The sequence below is a fragment of the Penicilliopsis zonata genome, assembly GCF_001890105.1.
Source record: "Penicilliopsis zonata CBS 506.65 unplaced genomic scaffold ASPZOscaffold_7, whole genome shotgun sequence".
Lineage (NCBI taxonomy): Eukaryota > Fungi > Ascomycota > Eurotiomycetes > Eurotiales > Aspergillaceae > Penicilliopsis > Penicilliopsis zonata.
Genome location: NW_019208917.1, coordinates 664,258 through 690,999, shown reverse-complemented (window position 1 = coordinate 690,999; position 26,742 = coordinate 664,258). Strand labels below are relative to the sequence as shown.

Below are 26,742 nucleotides of genomic sequence, written 5' to 3'. Positions count from 1 at the left end.
GTTAAATCAAATGCCCACCAAAGCCAACAGGCCTTCGTTTCCCTCCATTCTCAGGAACGATGGCCAGGACTTTATATATCCTGCCCATCCCGCCGCCGCCCTTCTCTACCAGCCTCTTCCACCCGCTCTCTAGCGATTTCCTCTTGTCCTCTTCCTCAACGCCCTTAAGTAACTGCTGCATCCGCTCCGCGATCCCCATCGCCTGCAGGAAATCCCCCTGCTCGACGGGCCCGTGCACCTCGACCCCCTCGCTGGCCTCAATGGCTGCTTCGGCCAGAGCGGTAAAGTCCACATCTGCACTGACGTCGACTTGTCCCGGCGCCGACAGCGGGGGCACGTTCTTGTGCTCTCTTATGCCCCGGAGAGAATTGATCGGGATAGTGGAAAGCGTCCCGTAGTCCATGATCAGGGCGGCGCCGGACGGAGTTCGTTTGCAGACAGGCGCTGTCGTTGACTTTTTACTACCTCCAGCAGTAGCAGCGGCAGCACCACCGATGCGACGTGCAAAGTCAGCAGCGTAGATGCGACTCTCTGGACTGACTTCAATCGTAGATCCAGCCTGCGACTTCAGCGCCCTGTACCGCGCGGAGATCTCCGGGATGACCAGCGACGACGGGGTCGATGCCTTGGCTAGCGTGAGCCTGAACTCCGGTTCTCCCTCGATATTCTCCTCGACAGCCTGCGGATTCAAAGTCACCATGAGCTCGCGCCATTGTGAGGTATTTGCTGGCTTCAGGGGCTTATGCAGTTTCACCCGGCCGGTAGGCGTCGTGATCTCGTCTATTTGCGGCTCTTGCACCTCGTTCCCAGGTGCCGGAGGGACGGATTCAAAGGCGTGGATTGGGAGCGCATCAAAGAATTCATGGGCAAAAATAAACGGAGTCTTCTCTTCCTCTGCGTTACCGGCATCTGTAAGTATTCCTGTGTATCATATAGGCTGGGAAGGAGTTTTACCCGGAGGCAGAAGCCGGATGTCTTCCACCCACACAATCGGAACATTCAGATGCTTGCTGATGCTCCTATGTCCAATCTCTGTTTCTTCCATCGGTGCATCGCCGCACAGCCGCTGCTTCTGCACCTGTCTTAGAGCCGCACTAGCCTCGACAAGGTATATGGCTTCGATGCTCGACGCAAAGCTCTTGAAGTTCCTAAACGTCTGCAGCATGCATAAGCAAGTGTCTAGACAAAAAAAAAAAAAAAAAAGAACCGATCAAATCCACTGATCGAAGCAAGCAACCTACCCGCAGCATATCGTCCATTAGTGTTCCCTTCCCCGGTCCAACTTCTACCAGCTGCACGCCGCTGCGTGTCCGCCCCTGTGCAATCCACTCTGCAACTGTCCAGATACCAACCAGTTCCCCAAACACCTGCGAGATCTCCGGCGAGGTGACAAAGTCGCCCTTCTTCCCAAACACCTCGCCCCCATCTTCAGGTCTCGTCGTATAGTATCCTGCCTCCGGGTTGGTGAGCACTTGGCGCATGAATGCCGCGATAGGTATCGGACCCGTCACCTTACACCAGGTCAGCACTCTGAACTCCTAAAACAAAAGTGGAGCAAAAAAAAAAAAGATAGAGTTTTACATTGATGGCATCAGCCAGCGTGCGTGCCAGCGGAGTCGACCATTTTCTCTTGTCGAATGTCGAGGCATGCCGCACCGAGCTGCAGAGAAAGTGGCTTCGTTGTTTTCGAGCGATTTGCGCCAGAGCCCTTCTTGCTCTAGGGTTCATCTTAGCTACTCGCTAGACAGTCGTCGGCGCTAATGGTGCACTGATCCAGTGCAAGAGAAGAGAGAACTAAAGCTCCGTAAGGCACAATTCAAGAATGAATGCAGTCCAAAGACTTCCTGTGACTGCCTTGCGCAGAGTAAAATGTTATCAACAAATGCACGTGATTTTATTCTTATCAATATCGATAGCCGTTGGAGCCTCAGGCACGCAATACATTATCCATGGATGCAACAAAATTACAAGATGCGAAGCCAGCTCGGCGCCGAGTTGATATTATCTATTCATATAGGTCGCTCCCGAGGAGGATCCGGTATTCAGAGTATTTTCAATAGAGTACAATAATAGGTGAAACAGAAGTACCAGTCGACTTCATCTGTTTCGATACACGATCACCAGTTGTCGGGATTGCCGTCTCAAAGATCACCTTGGCGCAGAAACCTAGGTTCTATAGATGAGAAGCCATGCTGGCAGTTGATCGTAGGTTCAACGGCGTCCCCGGCCGCGATTGCGCGATGTTTGCGAGGGGGCATCAACCATCATTTGATCACTGTATAGCCCTGCTTCGGATGCTTGGTGCTGAGATTTCCGATTTGCACGATTACCCCCACCGCCATTGGCTCTTTGTGAAGCCTGGCCACCAACCTCGGGAAACCCGTAGCGCCCATCCTGGAAGTCTGGCTCGGCCTGACGACCTTGTCGGCGCTCGCGGTCTACCTGCTCTCGGAGGCCATTAAATGAAGACTGGGATTGCTCCAACTGCGATGTCGCTCCGGCACCGAGAGTTGACCCTCGAGATTTGAGACGCATTGTAAGGAGTCTTCCGTCTGCCTGCAAGTATTACAGACCACTCAGCTTTGATCGTAAAAAGATGGTTTCACAGCGAAGATACTTACTATTTGGTGGTGAAAGTTGGCGATAACGTTCTCTGCCGCCCATTTGTCTGCAAATTCCATTTCGGCCGTCACCGTCGGGTGATGGGATTTCACCCAGCAACTGAACGGTTGTCCGATCGCAGGCTCCAGAGCCGACTGGATATCCGCTGCCGTAGTACCGGGGGCAAAGTTACTCCCCACGACCACAAAAGGCCCCGAGCCTGTACCCTTGATGGTGATCCCAACGCTGTTGTCCCTCACTGCTGCCTGCCCACTGGCAGGGTCGAGCGCTGCAATCAGGCGTTCTTCATGTGGACGACGTTTGGTCGGAGCTTTCAGGCGAGACGAGACCGGGGGACGTGTGGCTGTGGATGGTGTCTGATTCTGTTTGGGTTTGAACGTTGTGGACGCCGCGCGCTGAGAAATCCCCGTCACATCAGCCTCCATATTTCCACAAAAAGGACCTATCAAGAAGATCCCCGGGGACGATGAGCGACCGATCATGTTGCTGCCTACCTTTGTCACACTGATCCTGCTTGCCAAACTCCCAGGAGAGGCGGTCTGCGTCTTGTTACTGGTCCCCGACCCGAACACGCTCGTTCGCCTGTTCTTCCCCAGAATCTGATTTGCAAGTTGCTCGTGTTTCTTCTTCTGACGTCCTAGATACAACGAGCATATTAACAAGCGCTATTTCATGTAATATCTTCGAATGATGCTTACCGGCCTGGATGATCTCATTGAAGGAGACGGCCTGTTGAGCAGCCGCCATTGCGAGGGAAGGGATGGGTGCAGAGTAACACAGTAAGGGAGGAAGGGAAAAAAGAAAAGGAAAAGGAAAATAAAAATAAAAAATAAAAACACTCGTAACCTCAGCTAACAAACCGTTGGACACCGACAGGCCGAGTTGCAGATTGTTGTCGCAGGTCTCACCTTGTTTTTTTTTTCCTGAGGGGAAACACCTGCAGCTGTCCGATGCGGAGGAAACCCAGAAACGGCCAGAACCCGCATTATTACCTTAACTTCAGCCACTGGTCGATCATCGCTTCCTGAGGTTATTATTATTTGGTGCTGGCCCAGCGCAGCGCAAACCAAAATGGCCATTCCAGCGCTGCCTACACAGTTACTCAAGCGACGTGGCTACGGCCGGGCTGGACTGGTTCCCGGGGTTGTTACTTCCTGGCCTGTATAACCTCAGCTAAGGGAAAGAAGGCATGAGATGAGGATGAGGGATGGAAGAGCAACAACGCCGCCCCCTTTGGTCCAGGGCTATTCTTTCCCGCCCTGTGGAAGTAGGTTTGCTGGATAAATGGAGAAATGGTACCCTATATCGCTCCATTCCTATAGTTGTTGGTGTTAAAGAAGCTCATTGATAATCAAGGAGACATTGTTTCACTGCTTATTCGGTCCCATTCCTGGTCGATCATCATACCAGGGCGTCCTGCATATTGCCATATATTCTGTTGTAACCCTCCTTCCAACTTGCATAAGAGTTACAGATCTCTTGGAACATATTTGACCTCGTCTTGGCTGTGATAAGCTTTGCTTGGCTGTTTCTATGTCTTTTGGATCCAGCATCAATCTGTCGCTTGTGTATTGAAACATGCTCTTAGGCCGGCAGACTGCGCCCCTTGATGGTGCTCGCGGTCGCCATCATGCATTATCCAAGACCTTGGCGGGCTGGCGGCAGCGTGAGAGCAAGAATAGGTGAGGTGTTAAGGCCCCCGTGGCGGTGCGATCTGTTGTTCACTAACGAGATACGATGTCAGGAGCCCAGTGCCTTCGCCTCTTCCTTCGCCGACGTGCGAGGAGAGTATTCATTATCCAGTATTTAACCCGCACGACCCTCGACACAACCCATCTGCGACGTCAACATGGGTGCAAACCGGCTACTGGTCCCACATGTCGTCCTCACAGCGTTCGATCCGCTGGGTACAGAGCCTACCTGGACGATCCATTCGAAAGGCAAGATCAGGCTTGTCCAACCTGAGAACCGGAATCTACAGACGCTCCATCCCATCAGACTCCGCTTCCCGTGGTGACTTGGATGACGTTTGTTCTCTGCCCGAGTCAGTAGAGGCCTGTTTCGATAATCCAGAACGTCACTTCCCAGACACCATCTCCGAAGCTAGCACGGAACATGATTCGGAGTTTGGAGCCGAGCTTCATCGGGCCTGTCCCTCCTTGATATGGGAAGCCGCCGAAGACGCCTGCGAAGGCTCATCTACGCCATTGTCGGATATCGTTGGACACCGCAGGCTAGACGGCACACCGGGCACTTCCTCAATACTTCTCTCAGATACAATACCGTGTAAACTTTCCAATGAAACCTTCCTGTTCGGATCTCTGTTACCAGAAACGGCTTCGCAACGGCCGAGACAGGCGGACTACTCGGGCTTTGGGAGACTGGGCTATGCTCTGGGAGCAGCATCATCTAACCAATCTCTCGGCTCGAGGGCTCCGCAAATCGGAGAGATCAGACTCAACCTGAAGCCCCTCCGTCTTTTCGACCACTCGGCTGCCGAAAGTAGCTCATACTCCTGTCTGGATGAATCCGAGAATAAGCCTCCAGATGAACAACACCCTTCTTCGTTCTACAATGGAGATATCCCAATGAGCACCCAAATATTTCATAGCCAGCCGCTTAGCAGTAATGATCATCAGAGAAGAGATAATGACATGGTCAATACGGTAAGCCCAAAATGAGTTTGAAGGGGTTCCATGAACAATACCGATCTAATTCATTACTACTAGCAGCCCGAGCAACCCGATGACGCCGAGAAAGAAAGCCTTCTTAGCGACATGCAGCCCATTTCAAATCTGGCTGGCCTCCCACCGGTTCAGTCCACCAAGCAACACGGGCTGAACCCAAATGTCCACAAGCCCCCGCCTCTAAGTTTATGTCTCGATGAAGATAGCAACCATTCTCCCTGGAGCGAACGATGCTCCCCCACAGAGGACGGTGACTATTTGTCAGCAAAGTCAACTCAAGACGGTTACTGTATCGTGCACAGCCCTGCCGAGGGAGATCGGTCAAAGGGATTTCATGGTTCATTTCAAACAAGGAGAAACTTCAGCATCCACGGCAATCCAGGCTTTGGATGCGAGCTGACTCAAAAAAATCAGGCTGTTCCAGAAATCGTGGGGCCGGGTTGGCATCTCCGAGCTCGCGCTGTACGACTGAAGAATCGTATGAAAAGAGAGAGCAAAGGTAGTCTCTCGAGCCACGAACGCCTGCATAGCTATTCCCGGCTCTCTCAACATTTCCATTCATAAGCTCGATCGGCTCATCTTATGGCAGCCGAAGGCAACGTGATACCAATCAATGAGTGATACGCAGTGATATTGATACTACCCACGTACTTATATAGTTTTATTCTTACATGCTGGTGATGCCACCGCCATGGTGTCCGGACATTCCTTGAAAATCCTTCTTTGGGCGTCTCCCCACTTCTGTCTATAGAATCCAAATGATCTCTTCTTTTTACATAAATGGCTGAGATTTCCCAAGCTGATATCTTTACTAATTAAATGTCGACCTTGAAAACGTCGGCTATGTAGGTTGTATTCTAAATCATCCTAGTCGCAGGGTGAAGCCTGCACCAGTCTCGCCAGTGTCTCCGCCTGGGGCGCCACCAAAGACCCCAGCAAAGTCGAGCGGAGGGGCCTCTTGGCCGCGCTTTGGCGCCTCTGGGGTTTCGCGACGGCGGCGCCTCTCCATACCCGCTTTTGACGGGAAGGTCGGGAACATCTCCTTTGCTTTTGGGCGGGGGTCTTCGCGGAAGTAGGGGTGGGTCAGGCAGTCCAGGGCACTGGGACGCGCGGTGGGATTGAGGGCAAGCAATGCAGAGAGAAGCTGGAGGCCGGCGTTTGTGAGGAAGGGGAACTTGGAGCGCGGGAGAAGCGGGGGTTTCCCTTCAGGTGCGGAGGAAGCGGCGATGCTGCTCGCAGGGAGACGGAGGGATTTGGCGTTGGGGAGCGAGCGAAAGGAGGGCCAGGTTTGTGAGGTGGGAGGGCCGGTCAAAGCGAAGATCTTAAAAGGGTTGTTTGTTTAGCAGGATACGCGGAAAAAGAATCAAGTTGTACGATAGGAGTCTCGCTTACCTTGGAGACTTGGTCGACTTCATTCTTCCCTTGCAACAATGGTTCCTTGGTGAGCAGTTCGCCAAAGATGCAGCCGATGCTCCACATATCGATCTCCGGACCGTACTTTTCGGCGCCAAGCAGCAATTCCGGTGCTCGATACCATAGAGTGACGACCAGCTGCGTCAGCTTGGGAGGCGGGTCGCCATAGTATCTCGCCATGCCGAAGTCGGCGATCTTGACCTCACCGCGGTTGTTCAGGAGCAGGTTGGAGGTCTTCAGATCGCGGTGCATGATCCAATGCGAATGAAGAAAGTCGAGGCCCGAGACGATTTGGGAAAGCAGGGTCTTGATCTCTGACGGGAGGAACGGTTCGCGCATGTCGTCAAGCAGGGTTTTCAGATCGTGTTCGAGAAAGTCCATGACGAGGAAGACGCTGTTGCAAAGAAAATCGGCCGCCAGCTAGGTTAATCCAGACCGCATCCAATACTTTCCAGGTCGAAAACGTAATAAAGAGAAGGGTCACAAAGGGTGCTCACTCGTCCATTTTGTTCCCCATCACCACCTCCCGTAGATATACAATGTTTGTATGCCGGGATTCCAGTAGAGTCTGGATCTCTCGCAGGCCCGTCACGGGGAACCCGTCGGGCGAGTTGTCCATCTTCAGCTTCTTCAACGCGACGATCTCACCTGTCGTGATATCCTTGGCGCGCGATACCCATCCGTACGAGCCCTCTTCGATGTGATTCAGCCGTTCAAAGTTGTCAACGTGTCGACACGGTCCCCATTCAGGACCCGGAAATCGCAGCAGCGAGCGTTGCCCGGCTGGGGCGCCCCCTTCTCCTGGTCGTTTCTGCGGCCCAGTGGCCGAACCGTCCGCCGATGGCTCTCCGGAGAGCCTGCGACGCTTTGTGGGAGGTCCATTCTCGCCATTGACGGTCCCGTAAGGCTGTTTTTCTGCTGCTGCCTCGCGCGTCCGAGCTGTTTCTTCTTCCTCAGCCCTGCGCTGACGTTCGGCCTTGGCGCGTTTTCGGGCCTCCTTCTCGCGTTTCTGACGTTCGATTGCAGCTTGAGTCTCTGGATCATCGTCGTCGATCCAGCGGGACTTGGAGGGGGCGGACATGGTCAAGAGGGAGGGAGATGTGTCGTCGCCGATCGGAGATGGGAACGCGGAGGGAGGATTTATTATTTACGGGGATGACGCTATCCGTATCGGCAGTTCAAGATCCGATTTCCAATCGAACCCCGCCGCAATCAGTCGACGTTAATAATCAATCAAGAGCTGCTCTTCTTTCTGTCTTTTCGTCGTATTAATTCAGGCGAGAAGTCGACCTCCTTTCCAGCGTGCAAAATACATTCCTTACCCGTTCCTCCGCTTCGCCATGATTGAGCCATTCCAGGTACGCTTCGGACTACTACAGATGAGTCTAGACAGCATTGACGCCATCACCAGACTACATTTGCGGTCCCTATGACCTGCGATAGCTGCGTGAAGGATATTTCCAACGCTCTGATCGAGGTTGAAGGTGAGGAGTTTCCGTGATAGACCCCTGCAGCCGAGCTCTCCTACCCGGCGTTACTGACAGTACTGCGCTGTTTAAGGAATCAAGAAGGTTGAGGCCAACCTGGAGAACCAGCTCGTCTTCGTTGAGGGAACTGCGCCGCCCAGCTCCATTGTCTCCGCTATCCAAGGGACTGGTCGGGATGCGATCCTGCGAGGCAGTGGTTCAACAGATAGTGAGTCGGGCGGAGAGACAGAACGTCCCTACATCTGTCTTGCTATATTCCCTGGACGCACCCGGTTTCTAACTTGAATGATGACCTTAGGCTCAGCCGTGTGCATTCTCGAAACACACTCCTCCACCGTGCAGAATAATATCCGCGGACTTGCGCGCATTGTCCAGGTTTCTTCGTCCAAGACCATTTTCGACCTTACGATCAACGGCCTTGGCCCTGGGAGATATTGCATCACCGTCCGCGAGACCGGAGACATCTCACAAGGTGCCGAGTCGACAGGAGGCATCTGGGATAGCCTCAAGTCCAAGGTGCTAGGGTCAGGACCACAACCAGTCAAGGAACCCCGCGGCAACTTTGGCTATATGAAAGTGACCGACAAGGGCCTGGGGCACGTCTTCATCGAGCGGCAGCTAGCCGTGTGGGAAATTATCGGCCGGAGTATGGTGGTCTCGAAGACGGAGGAGGGACCTTTCAGCAAGGAGGACCCGGATACGCTGGTGGGCGTGATCGCTCGCAGCGCAGGCGTCTGGGACAACGACAAGACGGTCTGCTCATGTTCGGGGAAGAATGTCTGGCAGGAACGCCAGGAGCAGGTCGGTAAGGGCATGGTATAAGTAAAATCTGAAGGATCAATGAAAATTATTTTGTTCTCCGAAGAGAAATACTTACTGGTAACAGCCTGGACCTGGATCTGGCCCAGTCTGTCATATCTTCCTTTGAGTATAATTGCACCTATCTAGCTGGATCCTCTAAGAAGAGTAGTGAGAGTATGAACATGAACAAGTCCAGTCTGGGACCAAGTTCTACTTTGATTTCGTGGTATGAGATGCCTGGCCATAGTACCAAGTATTTTGTACAAATTCTCACCTGAACTACAGCCCATCAGCCTAATCAGACTACTTCTTTGTTTTTAACCCGCCAGACACAGCCTTGACGCCTTTCTTGATCAATCTCATTGTCTCAATGACACACTCCTCGGTTGATGTGGGCATGAAGCGGCCATTGACGACTTTTCCTAGGACTATCCTCGATCCGTCATTATCGATACGAACCAAGGCGTCGGATGACGTCAAAGCGATGAGCTCGAAGCTCAGATCGTGCTTGGGGATCGGCATAAATTTGATGATCTGCTCGTTCTCCTCGAGCCGAGCCTGGGTTCCGGGGAGTGCCGTGTCTTGGATCAATCATTTCAGTACCGATCTCGACTTGTTGAATAGGGAGATGGAGTACTTACCCCGCCACTCGCCGCTTCTCAGCCCCTGCGCAAGATCATGAATGGAATGGTCTTGATGAACATAGAGCAGGTGGAGGACGTGGGCCTCTGAAATGACGGCACAGTGCGGTGTTCCGCTCTGATATCCCTCTACGAGGGAAGGCAGTCTCTCGCATACTCCGTTATCATCAATCCGGATCTTTTGCAAGCTGCCAGAAGGGTCCTCGAAGAAGACTATCTGGCCTTCAGGGACATAACAACCGCTAAGATGGCTCGAAGCGTGGACAGCAAGTGATTCGCTGGAGTCCAAGGTGACCTGGTTCCATCCATCTTCTTCCGCGTCCCAAGTAAAGCATAAGAGATTGTTATCCTGATCGACGCACAGGACACGTCTCTTGGAAACGTTAATCGAGGACATGAAGGTGACGAGGGAGTGGCCATGCGTACATCGTTCTCTTTCAGCAAATATAATGCTGGACTGTTCGTGCGTATTTCACCGGCAATCCAGAATTCATCCTTGATTTCAGTGCCTGTCCACAGCTTCTCCACCAGGTCTTCCTCGTCTTCAGAGACAAGATAAATGCCCGGCTTGTCGAGTGGAAAGGCGCCAGCAGCGGCTGAAAAATAATGAACAAGATCTTGCGGACTGAAGTTCATATTGACTGATGATTTCTCTGCAGGCTTGGCTTTTGTTTGTAGAAAGGAAGGAAATCAGGGACCCTTTTATATCCCTATAAAACAGGCAACAATCTTATGCCGATTGTTTAATCAGCAGCCTGAATCAATCAGTTCTTCGATGCTTATATCCTTTTCCTGGTTTCTCCATGTCCCCTCCGTCGATATGAAGTTCTACTTCACCTGCCTCTTCACCCGAGCCTGATCAACACCATCAAGATAGGGAACAACAAGGCTGTCGACGTGGCACCACTTACCAGTGAACAACCCGATTGGAAGATCTTGCGTGGCAGTTCCCATGACAGCGTGCATTCCCAGCATGCATAATGCCATGCAACCTGAATGATAGGCAGCCTGCCCCGCCAAACTCAGTATGAACTACTCAGCCTCGCCAACGAGGTGGGTTACTTTCGATCGGTACCCAACGGAAGCGAAGGGAAAGACTGATGTGAAAGCAGTGTGGGTGAGCTTCTTATTATTGCGCTTCATTCCCTTTTTGCTTTTCTTTTCTTTTTTCTCTATTTTCCTTCCTTTTTTTATCAACACAATGTCGACCTTCGTGCTGGATCCGGTCTTTTATGACATCGATTGGGATAGACTCCCTCAGGTTGAAGACCATGGAGGACTGCATTTCTCGCATACCCAGAAGATATATGACTGGATTGTGCAACTGGAGTTTGAACAGCAGGGTTGGCTGTTGTCGTCGATTATTTCACCCCCGACTCGTTGAGCCCAAAGCTAACGTTTAGTTTCATTCCCAGGGAACACCAGCTACGGAACTGGGTTTTATATCAACATCCCTGGGACGAAAATGCATGTCATTTTAACAGCAGCCCATAATTTGATTAGCAAAGGCGGCCAGCTATCGAAGAATTTGCGAGTCCGTGGAAAGAACTCGTCAGAGTTCGCGCCAAAAGATTCAAACATTTTCATTTCCCAAGCTTACCGGAGAGACCCAAAGGCCGGGAAGGCAGAGAACGACTATGGAGCAATCTTAGTACAGTCAAGCCAAAGTGGTCAGGCTCGAGGGTTTGGCTTTGCCCTGAATCTCAGGGATGATAGACTGTGCAATTCTAAAATGCAGGTCGTCGGTTATCTCGTAGATTCGACTCTAGAGGATCCAACTGAGAGCAGTGGACCATGCGTCGTGTGCCAACCAAACGAGTTGAGATATGATGTGTCGACTGAGAAGGGATTAAGCGGATCGCCGGTCTTCATACCGTACAAGGGACATGAGACCGTGGTTGCCATTCAGTAAGATATCCATCTGTGCAAGAGATCCAGATACCAGATCTTTTTCTGACCTAACCTAGCAACAATGCCCCCCGTCCTCGCCAGAAGGGAAGCAGAGGTGCCCGGCTGAGTGAACCGACGCTCCGAGAGATCTTCGGCTGGGCTCAGGTGGGATACACGGACAAAGCCCTGCGAGTCCTGCAACTAAAGCCTGCGTTTGGGCAAGATATGTATCTCCGTTTGGCACCCGAGGAGGAATACGCTTGTGTGCGACTTGGCCGCGATGGTCTGGACACGAGTTTCGATATCTTTCCCGCTTATGCCCCCGCTTCGGCCGTGGAAAACCATCCTCTGCATGTCTTCCGCTTTCGCCCACCCGAGGATTGGCCGCGAATGAACAATAAACAATTGTGGGTGTTGTGGGATATCATGCAGAAGGCGGTAAGTTTGACGACGACGTTGCAGGATTACTGTTTTGTGCGAATCGTCAACGCGAGTGATAGGAAGGTCCAGAAGAAGAATGGCGGCGAAGAAGGCGTGCACATAGTTCTCGTCAACCCAATGGGAGATATGGGCGAGTTGGTAGAGTTGCGAATGGGAGACAGCATGATTAAAGCCGAGGATATCGAAATGGGAGACGTAGAGACGCATGAAGTTTCGTTTGAAAAACATCGAAGAGGCAAGAAGGCAAAGGTACGTTTCCAATTCAACGTATAACAAAAAGCAAAGAAAAAAACAACATTCTGACTAGCCAGTACAACATATTTTGCTTTGAATAGACTGCCGTTTGAATCCGTAAGGCTATCGGTCCTATTACCGTAGCTAGTTAACCTCGCCGGCTCGTTGCGTGACCACCAAGGCCATCTCGTGCATCTCAACATCGAAAAGGCGGTTTATGGGCCTTCTCAGTGTGGTGACATTTCCCCAGAGTGCTTTCCAAACGCGAAACAGCATGTCTGGACAGGCGAACAGGGTAGCACTGAGAGCCGATTTTTGCAGAGAGTGACGGGCTTTTCGCAGAAAGTGAGGAACCCGGCGCCCGGAAACAAAGCAACTATCGACGAGGATGATGATTCCCGTGATAAGAGGCATTAATTGCCCCGGGTTTTTGAGGTTTGCCGTCGGCGAGAGATGATTCCATTGAATTGTAAGCTCCACGGCCACAATCGTCCAGGCGAAAAGCATCCAGCGAAGAAGTTGGATACTCCACTTCATATGCTTCCAGTCGATGATATTTTCTAATTTTGCCACATCATCGTTGTCGGCCTCTGCTTTCTCGGTCACGTAGTGTTGCCAGGCGACGATGGTGACACGCACAATCTTGATCGCAAATGATAACGAGGTGATGGAGTCCACGGCACAGCAAGCCAATGCCGCATACCGGAACCAGCTGTTGAGATGGACTCTTGCGAAAATAAAGACCACATTGCTGGTCTGTAACGTTGGCAGTGTATCGACGAGCCGGGCAAACGTCCACACTAATGCAACACAGACTCCGAGTTCAGCCACCAGCAAAACGGCCAGCCCGGTCAGTTCGCCGATTATGGTATGCGGGTTCAGCAGGGTAGTTTTTGCTGGCAAAGATAAGCACATCACCACCAGCAGCACGATTAGTGCTTCGCTGGGGCTGAACAGCTTGCGCGCAGCGTACTCGAACCACGAGGCCATGATAGAGACGGTGATTGCCCCAGACGCTACCTTCAAGCCCTTTCCATAGTCGTGCTTGTCTCCGTAGTTGTACAGGTTCATGCCCAGGGCCTGAAGATAGAACCCAACTCGCACACCGAGCCCGTACAGATCTTGCGCGGCCTCGGAGCTCCCCACTTGGAGTGATTGGGGGGAAGCCTTGCTGAAGGCTAATGGGCTGGTAGAGTTTGTACTAGATGCAGACATCCTGGATGATGAGATGTTGAGCGATGAGGATGGGGCGACCCTGGCTCCCTTGTAGTCTGCCTGTTTGCAAAGGGCATATCATTATCGTTGCCTAATGCGGCTGAGGACTCTGACGTGTGATATATGGCTTGGAAACTCGTACACTTAGCTCGTTGACGCGATGAATTTGCAATGACGTGGCTTTTGCCGCCCAACATTGTACACACACTCCGAGGCCTGCGGTTGGACCAAACATGCCTCTATATATCGTGCTTCCATATATTTGAAATCGATCTGTGACATGGATCAGAGGGTGATATTCAGGGTGAAATCAGCTAGTTTGGTGCCTGATAACCCTGGGAGGCTGTAGTAGAAGCGTGACGGATATAGAGGAATATAAAGCATCAAGTTGAAGAGGAACGGCGCCTCATAATTTTAGACAACCAGACTCCTCTTTAACTCAAAACCGATTCACAGCCTTCGTCACCATGGCAGATATCTATAAGTGTGCATTGGCTGGAACCCTCACTGCAGCCGATCTAAGCGGGAAAGCCCAGAAGATCGATTCAGTCCATGACCGAAGCAAATTGACTCCTCTAGGCGCAGCTGTCTGGAAAAGCCATGAGACTACCGTCAAGCTTCTTCTTTCAAACGGGGCAAACCCTAACGGTGCTTGTGGATGCAGGCCACCTCTTTGGGTTGCAGCAGCAAGGACGAAAAAAAACGTTGGCCGTATGATTGAGATCCTGCTAAGTGAGGGAGCGGATCCGAATCTACCATCGCCAGTAGACGATGACTCGACGCCCTTGCTCAGCGCAGTTAAAGACAAGCGGCACCCTGCTATACTCCGGGCGCTTGTTGACGCAGGTGCATCGCCCACAATTCCCAATAGCAAGCGCGAGACAGCAGAAAATGTGGCAGCAGAGAAAAAGGATCGAGAGAGGGCACGAGCGTTGCTTCCTCGAGAGCAGCGTTCCAGCAGTAGACTCTCGGTCCTTGCAATGCTTACTGCAGTTGTTCTGTTTGTTGTCGCGTGGGCGAACAAGTACACCGCAAGCGCTGCTATCGCGGCCGGAACGGCAGTGGTAGTGGGGGCTTCTGAAACTTCCTTGGGAGGTGTGATCAAGAAACGGTTCGGATTGAGTGGTAGAGTCGGTAAAGAGATCCCACAGGTACGTGCGTACGTGTTGTATGTTGTGTTCAATACCATTCAGCTCAACAGAAGCGTTCATAACAGGAGGTCCAAGTTACCAAGCTGGAAGACTTTCAACACGAGATGGAGGAGTACATTGAGAAGTCAAAACTCGACTGTTTCTTTCGCCGAAATGACCCATTCCTGAAGACTGTGATTAGAAAGGCCATCAACCTGCAGGACCACCCGGACAACACCCTAAATGTGGAAGATATGATTTTGCTGGCGCTCTATCAGCCCGTCCTGTACTGCGGTAGGTCAATACAAGCAGCCCCTACATTGAAATCTCACCTCACACATAGAACATAACAGACGATAGTGGCTCCATGAGAAGATATCATCGAATCGAGCCCCAGAATGAACTTGTCCAGCGCATCACCAGCATCACGACGCGGATTGTTCCCGATGACGATGGGATCGAGCTGCGGTTCATCAATCAGCCCACCGAACCATGCATGAGTAGACCGTCGCTCGAAACTATCGGCGAGATTATGCAACGAGTTCCTTTCAGAGGGTGGACCGAAATCGGCACAAATCTCAGACTCAGGGTCCTCGAGGAGACGGTGTATGCACCGCTACGACAACAAAATCTGAAGCGTCCAGTGCTGGTCTCCATCATCACTGACGGCCACCCTGAGGGAGGCCCCGGTACACCGGAGAGAAGTGATACAATCAAACAAGTGATTCTGGAGTGTGGGAGGGTGCTGGAGGCACATGGATATCACCGAAACGGTTGGTTCTATGCCATTGCTTTATGATATCTCTCGGTCTGACCTTTTCCCCCAGTGGTTCGGTTCCAGATCAGCCAGATTGGCTCCAGCGACCAGGCCGCCGACTTTCTTCGAGCCTTGAGATCCGATCCAGACTTAGACGAAGTCCTATACTGCACTACCGGTCAGTATCTGCCCTCCCCTCCCCTCGAGCGGCCTCTCTTTCCCTTACTGACTGACCGTCCAGATCGTCTCGACGACGAATTCGCCAGTCTTCGCGACAATGAATCGCGGCTTGAACAATGGGTGAGCACTGCACCTATCTTGCCTCCGGCACCGCCCTGACTCCTCACAGCTGCTGAACCTCCTGATGGGACCTATCCTGCAAGCCGAGACGTCGTAGATGCCAAACGGTCGAGCAGAAGCAGCCTGGCTGTGTCAGGTGCTCTCACCTGACATCCCTTTCTGGCCTAGTGCTGAACGTCACAGACCCCCCTGGACGGTTTTTGTTGCTACGAGAACGTTGCCTTCTCCTGTTCTGCTCTGCGGATTTCTCTCTCTCTCTCTCTCTCTCTCTTGTTTTATCCAAGTGCAATCGTTGTCTATTCATTCTCAACAGAAAATGCCATTTGATTCCATATGAAAGTCCTGGACGCCTGTCCTACAGGAAACGGAGCTTTTACTCGAAAGAGTCGTTGTTCGTACACGATACCGGGCACGGAGTAAGCTATGAGACGATCATGTGAGTCGAGTCACATGGGCAGTAACGTATGTGCGTCACTGGAGACTGCAGGAGAACATCCACCGCCTAAAGCATCTATTTGAGATCAACCTCCTCTGCCCGAGATCGCACCATACTAGTTAGTATGCATCCTACATATTACAGTATGCCCGTTCTAGCCCCTCAGTGGCTGGAACGCGGGCTTTGTTTCGCCAACCTTTGAACCGGTACGATGTTCAGAAGCGCCGCAGCGGGGACTGGGAATCTACAGCGGAGCCCCGACGCCCAGTCATCAGCACACCGCGAGAATGCGTCGAGAGAAAAAGGAGAGGGAGATAGAAGGAGGGAAATAATACTCTCACGAGACATCGATATGGGTGGTGAAGGGCGGGACGGGATTATTTGTCGTTCGATGTGACGAGTCTGCTTCGTTCGGGATCTGCCCCGCATTAACCATCGTCTCCACGCAGCTAATAACCTGGTAATCTACCTAGTTGACGGACTTGTTGCGAGAGTTTGAAGAGAACAGAACCACGGGAAGGAAAAAAAAGGAGCGGCCCGTGTTGTGGCCGCTGTTCGTGCTATTGGAAGCCAACGGGGGAGCATTGACTGATGTGTTGCACGACGTCGGGCACATGAGGGCAAACCATTCGTCACGGTCAATATTAGGGCCCCTCGATGACGGACAGGGATGTTTGGCTGCCCCTCGGACGGTATTGAGTCTTGGTGCCTTTCCATCATCCTCCCGCCAGCGCTGGCTCTGATAGGAGAAGTGCCGGGCTTTCAACATGCATTAGCAGCAAAAAAAGTTTCTTTTTATAACTCATCAAATCCTCCTGGTCTCCTCCTACCCCCCTCCCAGTCGGCACGCGTGTGCCTGTTATTCTCTGGGAGACGCCTCGCCGGGTTTCGATTCTTTTTCCCTGCCTTAAGTCGCTGCATGAACCCCTGCCTGGTGGTGTGGCATCTTGACGTGGAGGAAATAATACTTGCTTGCCGCAATTTCCCTTTTTTTTTTTTTTTTTTTTGGCCTTCCCCAGCCCCTCGCCTTAACCCGGTAGTTGAATTCCGTTATCGTGATGGACTGAGTACGGAGAACCTGAACTGACAACTGACTGACCTCTTTCCCTGGCCGTAATATCGGCCCTTGTCTATATCATCACCGGCCTTGTCTCTCCCGGAACTGCAAGCGATCCGCCGCCGCAGAGTATACGAAAAGGATTGGCTGACTCGCAAGTTGGCGGTCGGGCTGCGTTTTCCTCGAATCACAATAATCGTCGCATTCGGGAAGAGTGAGCTATCGTTTACGGGCCATTCTCGTATCTTGGATTGAACGCTTTTTTTGTTGGCCCCCGAAGGAACCGAGCGTCTGTTCCTATCGTGAATGGGAAGTGGGAGTCTACCCAACTGACCACCCCAGTGAGGGCTAAGCAAGCCATAACCCACTTGTTTCTCCCATGTGCTGGGAACTAGCTCTACGGCGTTCATTGTGTGTGCTCCTGGCTATTGGTTGGACTGTCTGCCGAAAATAGGTCGCTGCAAGCTTTTGTCCAAGTATTATTGTCCCACCTTTGCCTGCTCTCCTTCAAACGTCGATCAACCCTTTTCCTTGCGCATACGCTCTCAGCTGGTACGGCTGGAAAGCAACGCACACAATCGCAGTTCAGGGTTCTGGGTTTCTCAAGGAATCTTGAGAATGTCATTGAAACAAGTACGTTACGTCATCCAAATCCTCTTTTTGGCGGGATGAATCCGGTACTGTATGTACTGACCCCTGGGACAGGAGATTGAGACGTGGGTGCAGGCCCTCGCATACTATGATAACCAGGAATACGAAGAGGCCATCTCGATCTTTAGCAACATTGCCGAAACCTCCAAGATCTTCTTCAATCTTGGCGTGATCTCTGCGACCCTGGGGGAACATGAGAAAGCAGTATGCCACACGAACAACTCCTCGCAGGGGGGTTTTTGTCTGCAGTGGGACTGACATATATGCCTGTGCAGGTGGAATGCTACCAGCGCGCCATCCGTCTGGATCAATATCTAGCAATCGCCTACTTTCAGCAAGGAGTTTCCAATTTCCTTCTTGGGGATTTCGAGGAGGCACTAATCAACTTCAATGACACCCTGCTCTACCTACGAGGCAATACCTCGATCGACTACGAGCAGCTGGGTCTCAAGTTCCGACTTTTCTCATGCGAAGTCCTCTTTAACCGGGGCCTATGCTACATCTACCTGTGCCAGATGGGCCCTGGTATTCAAGATCTAGAGTATGCCGTGAAAGAAAAGGTCACGCCTGACCACAATGTGATTGACGATGCTATTCGTGAAAATGCAGAGGTGGGCCATTCTATGCGTAATTGTCCTCGGATACGCAGCTGACAATTTATCACAGGGCTATACGGTCTTCTCTATCCCAGTTGGGATTGTGTACCGACCCAACGCAGCAAAGGTCAAGAACCTCAAGGCCAAGGACTACCTTGGGAAAGCTAGGGTGGTGGCTTCGGCCGACCGGCTTAATAATAACATTACGGACTACAAACTTCCGCTTACCGGCATGGCTCACGCGCCGGATGACAGACTACCAGAGAATATCTCCTATGCTGCTACTCATTTGGTTCACAAGGATCTGGCAGGGCGAAGTCGCCAACAGTCAGAACCTCCCCTGAACCGGATTGCCTTCCCTCCAACTCCTCCACCTGAGGGAGAAAAGGCCAACGGCGGGAATGAAGCCGCTTTCGACAACGCCACCGGGAGCAGCACTCTGCCGCCTGCTGGTCGGTCCAGCCGCCCGCCTCGACTGGACCTTGAGAAGTCTTCCTTGCATGTCAGCGGTCGACCGGGTGGCAGTGAATCGCTAGCCATCGACAGACAGCAACGCGAAAACCCCAGGATTGGAACCACTCGCACAGCATCCGAGCCTCGTGGGCCGTCCGCGCGGCAGCATTCCCGAACGCACAGTGGACAGCAGCGAGGGCTCGCCCGCTGGGAGCCCAGCGAGAACCCCCTTCGAGAGGACGAACACATACAGGGAGACATTCAGATCCGTATTGGCGACTCGCGATCCATGGCTGATCCTGGCCGTGGAGGCACATCCTTCCCACGCCACCATCGCCAGCCATTACCGGAGGACGACGAAGACAGCGGGAGTTGCGATGAGGAGGCCGAGAACGATGGCGGCTTCGAGATCATGGGCGAGCGGCGGCGGCGCACCCAATCGCCCGTACGTGAGTCTCGACGGGCCAACTCGCGCCGGCCAGAGGTGCGCAAGTTCCGCATCAAAGTCCACGCACTCGAAGACACGCGGTACGTTATGATCGGGCCGACGGTCGAGTTTGCCGAGTTTGAGGGCAAGATCCGTGAAAAATTCGGGCTCCGCTCCCGTTTACGCATCAAGATGCAGGATGACGGTGACATGATCACCATGGGCGATCAGGACGATCTCGATCTCCTGGTGAGCTCTGCAAAACAGCTTGCCAGGAAAGACGGCAGCGATATGGGCAAGATGGAGGTAAGCAGACGAACGGCTCTTCCAAATTATGGAACGGCATGCTGACCATCCTTTAGGTCTGGATTGAAGAGCTACTTTAGCTACTTTGATTTCTGCACTATTCATGCATGATTTATGTCTTTTTTTTCGTTTCTGCTTTTTTTTTCCTTGTTTTTATCCCCTTTTTCCTTGTTCTTTTTTTTCTCGCGGTCTACTCTAGATATACCCGCATGCTCAGGCTGATGATGAGATGATAGCAATGATGACTCACGACTTCACTGTATACGCCTAGCTTTACTATAATTAAACCTAGCTTCTATTACAGTTAGCTTTATAAATGAAGTGAAATGAAATAAATGTCTGACCAAGTAGATAAATACCTACTGCGTAGTAACTAAATAAACACTCCTAGTAAAGTAGAACTTAGGGCACGTGCGGTCACGAGTCCAGGGACCCAGAGCGACCAACTGTGCGAAGTGACGTGGAGCGTGTCAACATGCGAGCTTCAAGACAGCATCGTCAATTGCAGCCGACACGAAGTTTCTCCAGTCATTTTCCATTATTATTGCGATGACGGACCTGACCCCATCGCTTCAGCACCTCCTTGGCGAGAAAAACGGGTCGCAGGGTGTGTCTCGCGGGACGACTGAGACGGCCGACGAGTTCCTAAAGGAAGCATACCGGATTGTACTGAATTCCAAACCAAGGACATATTTTTTTTACCAAGCTAATCATCACCAGAACTCCCATATTCAATCTCTCCTCCGCTACCTCCAGTCCATCCGGCACGCGTACCTCTCCGCAGCACCTCCTCGACGCCGACTCTCGCTCTCCAAATCGCACCAGCAACAGCAGCAGCAACAACAGCTCAGCGATGCAGACCGCGACTCGATCGATTCCTCAACCGCCCTATTATTGCGCGACCTGTCTAGCTCGATTGCGAACCTGGCTTCCGCCGAGTCCCTCCGGGTAGAAACGCAGACGCGCCTCCTCGACAAGAAATACGGGCACACGCACAGCCTCCTCTGGCGGTGGGCAGGCGGGGAGAGCGCATTCTCAGGCCCAGGCCATCACGAAGGAGACAGCGACGCAGGGAAGCCCGCCGAACAGCTTCAAGACGAGGAGTCCGCGCGCGCCCTCCGTACCGTCCGCGAGAATATCCTCTGGTTCCTACGGCGTGGGCTGGAGAGTGCCGTCGAGGCGCAGCGCGGGATGGTCGAGAAACGCATCGAACGAGCCAAAGAAAAGGAAAGGAGTATTCTCTATAAAACACAGATCCGAACACAACCGCAACAGCAACAGCAACAACAACCACTTCCTCTTCCTCTTCCGCCACCTGAAGTGCACGAGCAGGAAAGGGAGATAGAAGCCCAGCTCTCGCGGGAACAACTCCAGCTTTTCGCAGAGGAGAACGATCTAATGCTTCGTCATTATGAAGATACCCTGAGCAGAGTACAGTACGTAGACAAAGCCTTTTTCCCCCTTCTGCTGCTTCTTCTTCTTCTTCTTCTTCTTCTTCTTACTCATCTACTTAGGAACGCGGAAAAATCGCTGCTTGAAATCTCCTCGCTACAAGAAACCCTGGTGTCGCACCTGACCACCCAAGAAGAACAAATCGGACAGCTTGTCGCCGATGCGAGCACGACACAGACGAATCTGGGCCATGGGAATCGCGAACTGAAGCGTGCGGCGGAGCGGCGCAGTACGGCGCAGCTTGTCTTTTGGGGCACGCTGGGCTTATGTTCATGGCTGGTTGTTTGGGATTTAATTTTTTGAATTCAGAACTTGAACTTTGGATTGATTTAATAAGCCTTGTGGTTACTGTAGGCTAGATAGGGCAGTTATAATAAGTTATAGGTTATAGGCCAAAACAGACGGGTCACACCTCAGAGTCAACAAAACCTTGAGTCTGTTCCTGGAGGCAAAGGTGCGCAGCACTCGCAACAACGCGAAGAGATACTCTCTCGTCCTCTGCTCGTCTTCGTCCTGGGCAAGAAGGACGTCGACGCCGTCGATCACGCAGAGCAGCAGCGGCGGAGCAGCAGACAAGAGACTATCCAGTAGGGACAAAGTGTCGGCCCAGACCTTGAGCGAGCCGTCGAAGCGACGGAACCGCTCGCTGCTTAGATCGGAGCCGGCGTCGCAGTCGAACACGGGTGGCAGGTGGTTGATCAGCTGGCGGATGAGGCTGTAGGCCAACCTGATCAGACCCTGGGATGCTGATGCTGGTGATGAAGATGACGATGCCTTTGTCTCGGACGGCGGGACTGGAAGGGTGCAGAAGTGCGAGATGAGAGGAATGTTCGTCGTGCGGGCTGCATGCACGCAATAGGCGGAGATGAGTTTCGGGGTGGAAAGGACATACGTTTGCCCTGTGCTGTTCATGGTCGGGTCTCCTCCTATCGAGAGGATCTGTGGGTTCACAACCCATTGATGCAGCGAGGCAAATACCGACTGCTCTACAGGCAGATCACGGTGGTCCGGGTCCGTGTCGACGTCGACGTCGAAGTCAAGGCGTTGATCGTGGTCGTCGAAGAAGGATTGGAAGTGTTTCGAGGCCAGCTGGAGCTGGCTCCTCCTCAGCTTGCGCTTGGAGCCGTGTTTCCACTCGAAGCGAGGGTGGTCTAGATGACAGCCAGTAGCAAGATCGTTAGCATAACCATTCTTTTTTTTTCCACTTCCTCTTTCTTCTTCTTCTTCTTCCCCTTTCTCCCCTTTGTTTCTCGCTCTTTTCTCGCTCTTTTCTTTCCGTTTCTGTCTCTACCTCCACCCGGCATACCAACGGATATATATAGATCAGTACACACCCAGGTCTGCTGCTGTCGACGTCAACAAACACACAGTCCTGCTGTTTGACGTCTCGTCATTTTCATTTTTCTCCTTCTCCCCGTCGACCGGTTGGAGCCGACTCGTGATGGCCTCGAGGAAGCGGGACAACAGCGCCTCCCGCTCGTTGACAAGGGCGCTCCGCTGCGCGGCGTCGCACTGGATGTCCCAGATCAGGCGCCGGGTCAAGGCGTTCTGACATGCAAGCCGGCGGTCCTGGCCCTGCAGACCGATCTGGTGCAGCCTGGAGGCTTCCCAAGGGCTTGGCGGCGTAGGGTCTTCGTCGCAGTCCATCTGGTCACCGTTGTGGCAGCCGCCGAGATTGAGTGAGCAGGTACTCCGTCGGACGCTGGCGACTAGGGTGCGAACGTCCTCGTATAAATCGTAGTGGTGACTGCCGAGCAGCCGGCACTTGGCCATGCAGATATACCAGTTCATGAGCTCGCCGAGCAGCAGGAAGGTCAACGAATAGATCCGTACCACGATAGACGGTAGAGGACGCTGGTGGTGGTGCTGTTGTTGTTCCTGTGATGAGTGAATGGCCTCGCCGACCTCGACGAGGGCCTGCAAAAGCCGTTCCATGATCCGGGGATACGCGGCGGACGCCTTGGGACAGCAGTGAGTTGTACTTTCTTCCTCTGGGAGTTACGGAAGAGTTCTCTCTCTCACCTTGATGAGGGACTGAAGCACGCCATGAAACAGCGACAGATAGATCTCGCCTGCGGGTAAGGGCAACAGGAGTACCCGGTGGACATCCAACGAACTGCAGAAGCGACTACATAGAGCGGCGACGTTACTGCTGCTGCTGTTCTGCGCCTCTTGCACGAAAGCAACGAGTTCGGCGGCGGAGTCGGGACGACAAGCCTCACCGACACCGAGGTCGCTGGGCTCGACGGCTTCATAAAAATATTTCCAGTTGGCGGTCAGCTCGTTGTATTCGATATCGAGGGTTGCAATCACCGGGTCCCTGTCCATCAGCATTGTGCTGTACCGCCCATACGCTGTAGCGAAATAGGTTTTGGTTGTAGGAAGCTATTTCCGTCGCACGATTCCACACAACTCAACCATGGCTTGAGTGGGAAAAAAAAAAAAGGAAAATGATGGGGGGTTTTTTTTTCTTTTTCATTTTTATGATTCCAACTCACCGGGAAACAGGCTTCTCTCTCCACAGAGCCCTCCTTGACTGTTGCAAGCGGGCAACATTAGTAGTGCTGGTGCTGGTGCTGGGCCGAGAGTTTGGGCGGGCAAGATCCGCGCGGTCCATGTCGAGATGGCCGCTCGCTCAGAAGAGAAAACAACAACAGAGACGAGGAGCGGGCCCGGTCGACAGGGCAAGCAGCGATCATGTCCGGGGCCCGGAGCGGAGATGAAGCATGACGGGGCAGGAGGGTTGGGCTCTGGGTTATTTCTCTCTATCTCTCTCTCTCTCTCTCTCTCTCTCTCTCTCTGTAAGGCAGGAGGTGCGTCGGGCGGGAGATTCAAGTACGGAGTACGAGTTTTGTGATTACTATTATTTGGTTTGATTTTTAGAGGGCAAGCAGCGGCACAAAGTACGGCTGTACAGAGTATAATACTTAGTAGGTACGGAGTACTGGGCATAGTATAGTACTAGTACTCTGTACCCATCCTCCATACATACTCGTACATCTCTGTGTGGAGGTACTTCTGTCCATCTCATGGACCAGATGGGCCAATGGCAAAGGCTGCCGGGTGCTGCTGGTAAGTGGAATCATACGAGGACTGTACAGGGCTGCCAGAACGAGCAAGTACCTGGCAAGCAGCGGCAAGGTCCTTCCCAGTTCCGGCCGGGTCGATGGGCGCCTCGGCCCAGGCCTTGGCCAATGGGCGGGGGCAGGGCGCGGACATGGAGGGCGGGGGTGGGTGCTGAGTGGCTGACAGGATCCACCACCTGCGGCAGATGCGCACTCACCAGTCTAGACCGATTGCCATTTTTATCTTTATGCTGGACCTTACAAATTACCTAGGTACTACTAGGTAGGTAGCTTGTACGAGTACGGAGTATGTTTGTACGGAGTAGGTAGATACCTAGGTAGGTACTAGGTACCAACGTAGTTATATTTGGTATGGTACTTAGGTAGGTACCTGTACCTACTATAAAGTGTTTGTCTATAATCATCTTGGTATGGTGGAAGTATTAGGTATCCTCTGTGATCTGCCTTTTCAATACTAGAGATGTATATACACTAATTATGCTAGATGGTACTTCTATGGTACTCCATTAGGTATATCATAATATTATCCTAATAAAGCGTCCACGAGATAACCTGGAAATCAGCGCAAGTCTCTAAATACGGTTATCCCGTACTGGATGGAACATTGTCACTCTAGAACATTGGCTGGATCCTTTACCCGACGCTTACCCGGGTGGCATCTCGGGAGTAATAATAGATTGCCGATATTGACTCAATTTTTGGACGATGGAGTTAATATATTCAAGCATCCCCATTGGTCTCGTCTCTGTAGGTACCTACGTACTCCATAACAGGCACTCAGGTACCAGGTACTCCTCCGTACCTAGGTAGTTACTTACTCCCTGAGGTACTAGCCTTATGGTTTCTTCAGGGGACAGTAAAAAGATATGATCAGTCTACTAGGCAGATAGTCATGGGAATAGAATAGTTTGTTAACTAAAGTACTAGGTACTTCTTGAGTCAGACAGAGCACTATACGGAGTATACTAAGCAAAATAACCTATAGGTACTTTTGCTCTACTATACTAGAGTATCAGTAGTTCTAGTCTCTTCCTATGATCTTGTAGAGTAAGGTATAACTCCTAGGTAACTCAACAGGTACTATCTAGTTACTAGGTAACTGTTAGTTATCAGATTAAATACTCTGTCAATACATACCGCTGCCAGAATCTTCACTGTAGCCAAGTACGGAGTACAGAGTAACTAACTACCTACCTAGTATCTACCAAGTACCTAATAGGTACTCTGTACTCCGTACTCCGTACTTGGCTCTGTTGACTCGTTATAAAGAAAGCAAGGTACAATGAGATGTGTACGACCATAGAAGGACTAGACCTGGCCATTGCAGGAGTGGATTGCTCGCCCTGACTCTTGCCCGCCAATAATCCTCCCATAGCCCTCGCCGGGCGGCGTAAGGCTGCACCCTTCAGGCTAGGCCACTGCCGGGTTTCTTTGTTGTCTGACGCTTGGGTTTGCTGTGATCTGGAGGATGAAAATTATATTGTGGCTGTGGCTCGGATCTGTACTTCGTATTAGATAGAGATAGCAGAGGCAATATGAAATATTATGGAGTAATAGCAGTTGATAAAGTGGCAAGTGTCTTATTACTGTACTCAGCACCTATTATACTAAGTCTTTGTAAGTCATCAGTACAGAGTAGAATACCTGTAACTTGGGTAATACCTATGATAAGGTACCTAGGTACTTTAGATAGCACCTGGCAGGCAGGGACTCGATTAACTAGCAGGTAAATACTAGGTCCGGAGTAGCCTTATGATACTACCTAGGTAGGTATGTACTAGTCCCTTACTGTACGGAGTAGGCACGGAGTAGGCAAGTTATGCAATAGTTATGCAGAATATGTCCAAATATCCAATGATTAGTCATGAGCGCAAAGATACTTTGTAGTCTCGTTATGCCTCCTTCGCATTCCACACTCTTGTTGGCATGGAAACAGGCATAGTTAATCTGAAGACCATGCTTTATAGATGTCTAAATGAAGTATCTAGAGCGTACTTAAGTTATATAGTATACCAGACTCTCTGATCCAATCCTCTTTGTCGTATATTTATCAAAAGTAGACTGTACAGGGATAGATTCTAGATTGTAAAGTAAATACTCCATATATCATTATAATAGTACTACTAACTAAAATTACTCCTGTAGATATCATCGGTAAGGTACTCCGTAAGGTCCTTGTCTGTACTCTACGATCGTAGAGTCGATGATGTCATGGCGGCAGATCAACAGATCGACTCTCCTACTCCGTCTTCCCTGCCCAAGTCGTAATATTGACTGACTGTCCAATATGAATCTAATCAATCTCCAATATCAATCCTTAAATATCAGATAATCGAGTATTAACTGTAATTCACACACACCTTTGTTGCAACAGGGTCCTCACATTACTACATACTCATGGCCATTGGTGGATTTGACTCTCCCACTCTCAAGTGCCCCACGATTCCCACCTCCCATACCAGGCGTCTCTCGGAGACCCGATCTCGCTTGCGCCGACTATTAATTGATCAGCGATTCGTTTTCTCCGCAGGATCAAAGATAGTTATCACTAGTCAAGTTCACTAACTCCTCCAAGGCTTCTTCTACCTGCTTCTTTTCTTTTGCGGAGTACTCCGGAGTGCATGAGTTGGTTTGCCCCATCTCTTGTCCGGATTTCAACC

At 51.7% G+C, this 26,742-nt stretch overlaps 10 protein-coding genes across 10 annotated transcripts; 5 read left to right on the top strand and 5 right to left on the bottom strand.

Annotated features, from left to right (window-relative positions):
* Position 1: 1 nt before the first annotated feature.
* On the bottom strand, positions 2-3,564 carry ASPZODRAFT_96917 (hypothetical protein; the record flags this gene model as incomplete). The annotated part of the gene is made up of 8 exons (XM_022730542.1): positions 3,321-3,564; positions 3,117-3,259; positions 2,607-3,017; positions 2,217-2,556; positions 1,582-1,715; positions 1,242-1,511; positions 955-1,156; positions 2-894 (listed from the first exon to the last, which is right to left on the bottom strand). The coding sequence occupies exons 1-8, from the start codon at positions 3,367-3,369 to the stop codon at positions 2-4; spliced, it is 2,442 nt and encodes an 813-aa protein (XP_022581115.1). The 5' UTR covers positions 3,370-3,564.
* A 417-nt stretch (positions 3,565-3,981) lies between these two features.
* Positions 3,982-6,022, top strand: ASPZODRAFT_1980810 (hypothetical protein). Its single transcript, XM_022727482.1, has 3 exons — positions 3,982-4,304; positions 4,367-5,288; positions 5,355-6,022. Exons 1-3 carry the CDS (start codon positions 4,201-4,203, stop codon positions 5,871-5,873), a joined length of 1,545 nt encoding a protein of 514 aa, XP_022581114.1. The 5' UTR covers positions 3,982-4,200; the 3' UTR covers positions 5,874-6,022.
* A 50-nt stretch (positions 6,023-6,072) lies between these two features.
* ASPZODRAFT_132685 (hypothetical protein) lies at positions 6,073-7,862 on the bottom strand. The gene is made up of 3 exons (XM_022723087.1): positions 7,220-7,862; positions 6,702-7,116; positions 6,073-6,630 (listed from the first exon to the last, which is right to left on the bottom strand). The coding sequence occupies exons 1-3, from the start codon at positions 7,801-7,803 to the stop codon at positions 6,172-6,174; spliced, it is 1,458 nt and encodes a 485-aa protein (XP_022581113.1). The 5' UTR covers positions 7,804-7,862; the 3' UTR covers positions 6,073-6,171.
* A 200-nt stretch (positions 7,863-8,062) lies between these two features.
* On the top strand, positions 8,063-9,031 carry ASPZODRAFT_16356 (hypothetical protein; the record flags this gene model as incomplete). The annotated part of the gene is made up of 4 exons (XM_022726633.1): positions 8,063-8,080; positions 8,134-8,206; positions 8,283-8,417; positions 8,508-9,031. The coding sequence occupies 4 exons, from the start codon at positions 8,063-8,065 to the stop codon at positions 9,029-9,031; spliced, it is 750 nt and encodes a 249-aa protein (XP_022581112.1).
* Positions 9,032-9,313: 282 nt separating this feature from the next.
* Positions 9,314-10,287, bottom strand: ASPZODRAFT_142408 (hypothetical protein; the record flags this gene model as incomplete). Its single annotated transcript, XM_022724851.1, has 3 exons — positions 9,314-9,591; positions 9,652-10,024; positions 10,078-10,287. The coding sequence occupies 3 exons, from the start codon at positions 10,285-10,287 to the stop codon at positions 9,314-9,316; spliced, it is 861 nt and encodes a 286-aa protein (XP_022581111.1).
* Positions 10,288-10,852: 565 nt separating this feature from the next.
* On the top strand, positions 10,853-12,317 carry ASPZODRAFT_16354 (hypothetical protein; the record flags this gene model as incomplete). Its single annotated transcript, XM_022726630.1, has 4 exons — positions 10,853-10,994; positions 11,067-11,559; positions 11,619-12,231; positions 12,294-12,317. 4 exons carry the CDS (start codon positions 10,853-10,855, stop codon positions 12,315-12,317), a joined length of 1,272 nt encoding a protein of 423 aa, XP_022581110.1.
* Positions 12,212-13,604, bottom strand: ASPZODRAFT_132680 (hypothetical protein). Its single transcript, XM_022723086.1, has 2 exons — positions 12,294-13,604; positions 12,212-12,231 (listed from the first exon to the last, which is right to left on the bottom strand). The coding sequence occupies exon 1, from the start codon at positions 13,429-13,431 to the stop codon at positions 12,361-12,363; it is 1,071 nt and encodes a 356-aa protein (XP_022581109.1). The 5' UTR covers positions 13,432-13,604; the 3' UTR covers positions 12,212-12,231; positions 12,294-12,360.
* A 294-nt stretch (positions 13,605-13,898) lies between these two features.
* Positions 13,899-15,715, top strand: ASPZODRAFT_16352 (hypothetical protein; the record flags this gene model as incomplete). The annotated part of the gene is made up of 6 exons (XM_022726628.1): positions 13,899-14,582; positions 14,648-14,855; positions 14,915-15,334; positions 15,389-15,496; positions 15,560-15,618; positions 15,668-15,715. 6 exons carry the CDS (start codon positions 13,899-13,901, stop codon positions 15,713-15,715), a joined length of 1,527 nt encoding a protein of 508 aa, XP_022581108.1.
* Positions 15,716-17,807: 2,092 nt separating this feature from the next.
* ASPZODRAFT_66568 (hypothetical protein) lies at positions 17,808-21,299 on the top strand (the record flags this gene model as incomplete). The annotated part of the gene is made up of 6 exons (XM_022729384.1): positions 17,808-17,966; positions 18,038-18,373; positions 18,429-19,544; positions 20,034-20,210; positions 20,301-20,980; positions 21,059-21,299. Coding segments are annotated over 6 exons (2,709 nt in total), but the record flags the coding sequence as incomplete, so codon positions are not given.
* A 75-nt stretch (positions 21,300-21,374) lies between these two features.
* Positions 21,375-23,330, bottom strand: ASPZODRAFT_142402 (hypothetical protein; the record flags this gene model as incomplete). The annotated part of the gene is made up of 3 exons (XM_022724850.1): positions 21,375-22,147; positions 22,331-22,955; positions 23,019-23,330. 3 exons carry the CDS (start codon positions 23,328-23,330, stop codon positions 21,375-21,377), a joined length of 1,710 nt encoding a protein of 569 aa, XP_022581106.1.
* Between the last annotated feature and the right edge of the window lie 3,412 nt (positions 23,331-26,742).

Bases quoted from the DNA above. Each gene is read 5' to 3' on its own strand.
- ASPZODRAFT_132685 (XM_022723087.1), bottom strand. From the start codon at position 7,803: ATGTCCGCCCCCTCCAAGTCCCGCTGGATCGACGACGATGATCCAGAG. The intron at 7,117-7,219 runs GTGAGCACCCTT...TCTTTGCAACAG, and splicing joins ATGGGGAACAAAATGGACGA to CGTCTTCCTCGTCATGGACT. The intron at 6,631-6,701 runs GTAAGCGAGACT...AACCCTTTTAAG, and splicing joins AAGTCGACCAAGTCTCCAAG to ATCTTCGCTTTGACCGGCCC.
- ASPZODRAFT_1980810 (XM_022727482.1), top strand. From the start codon at position 4,201: ATGCTCTTAGGCCGGCAGACTGCGCCCCTTGATGGTGCTCGCGGTCGC. The intron at 4,305-4,366 runs GTGAGGTGTTAA...ATACGATGTCAG, and splicing joins CAGCGTGAGAGCAAGAATAG to GAGCCCAGTGCCTTCGCCTC. The intron at 5,289-5,354 runs GTAAGCCCAAAA...TACTACTAGCAG, and splicing joins ATAATGACATGGTCAATACG to CCCGAGCAACCCGATGACGC.
- ASPZODRAFT_132680 (XM_022723086.1), bottom strand. From the start codon at position 13,431: ATGTCTGCATCTAGTACAAACTCTACCAGCCCATTAGCCTTCAGCAAG.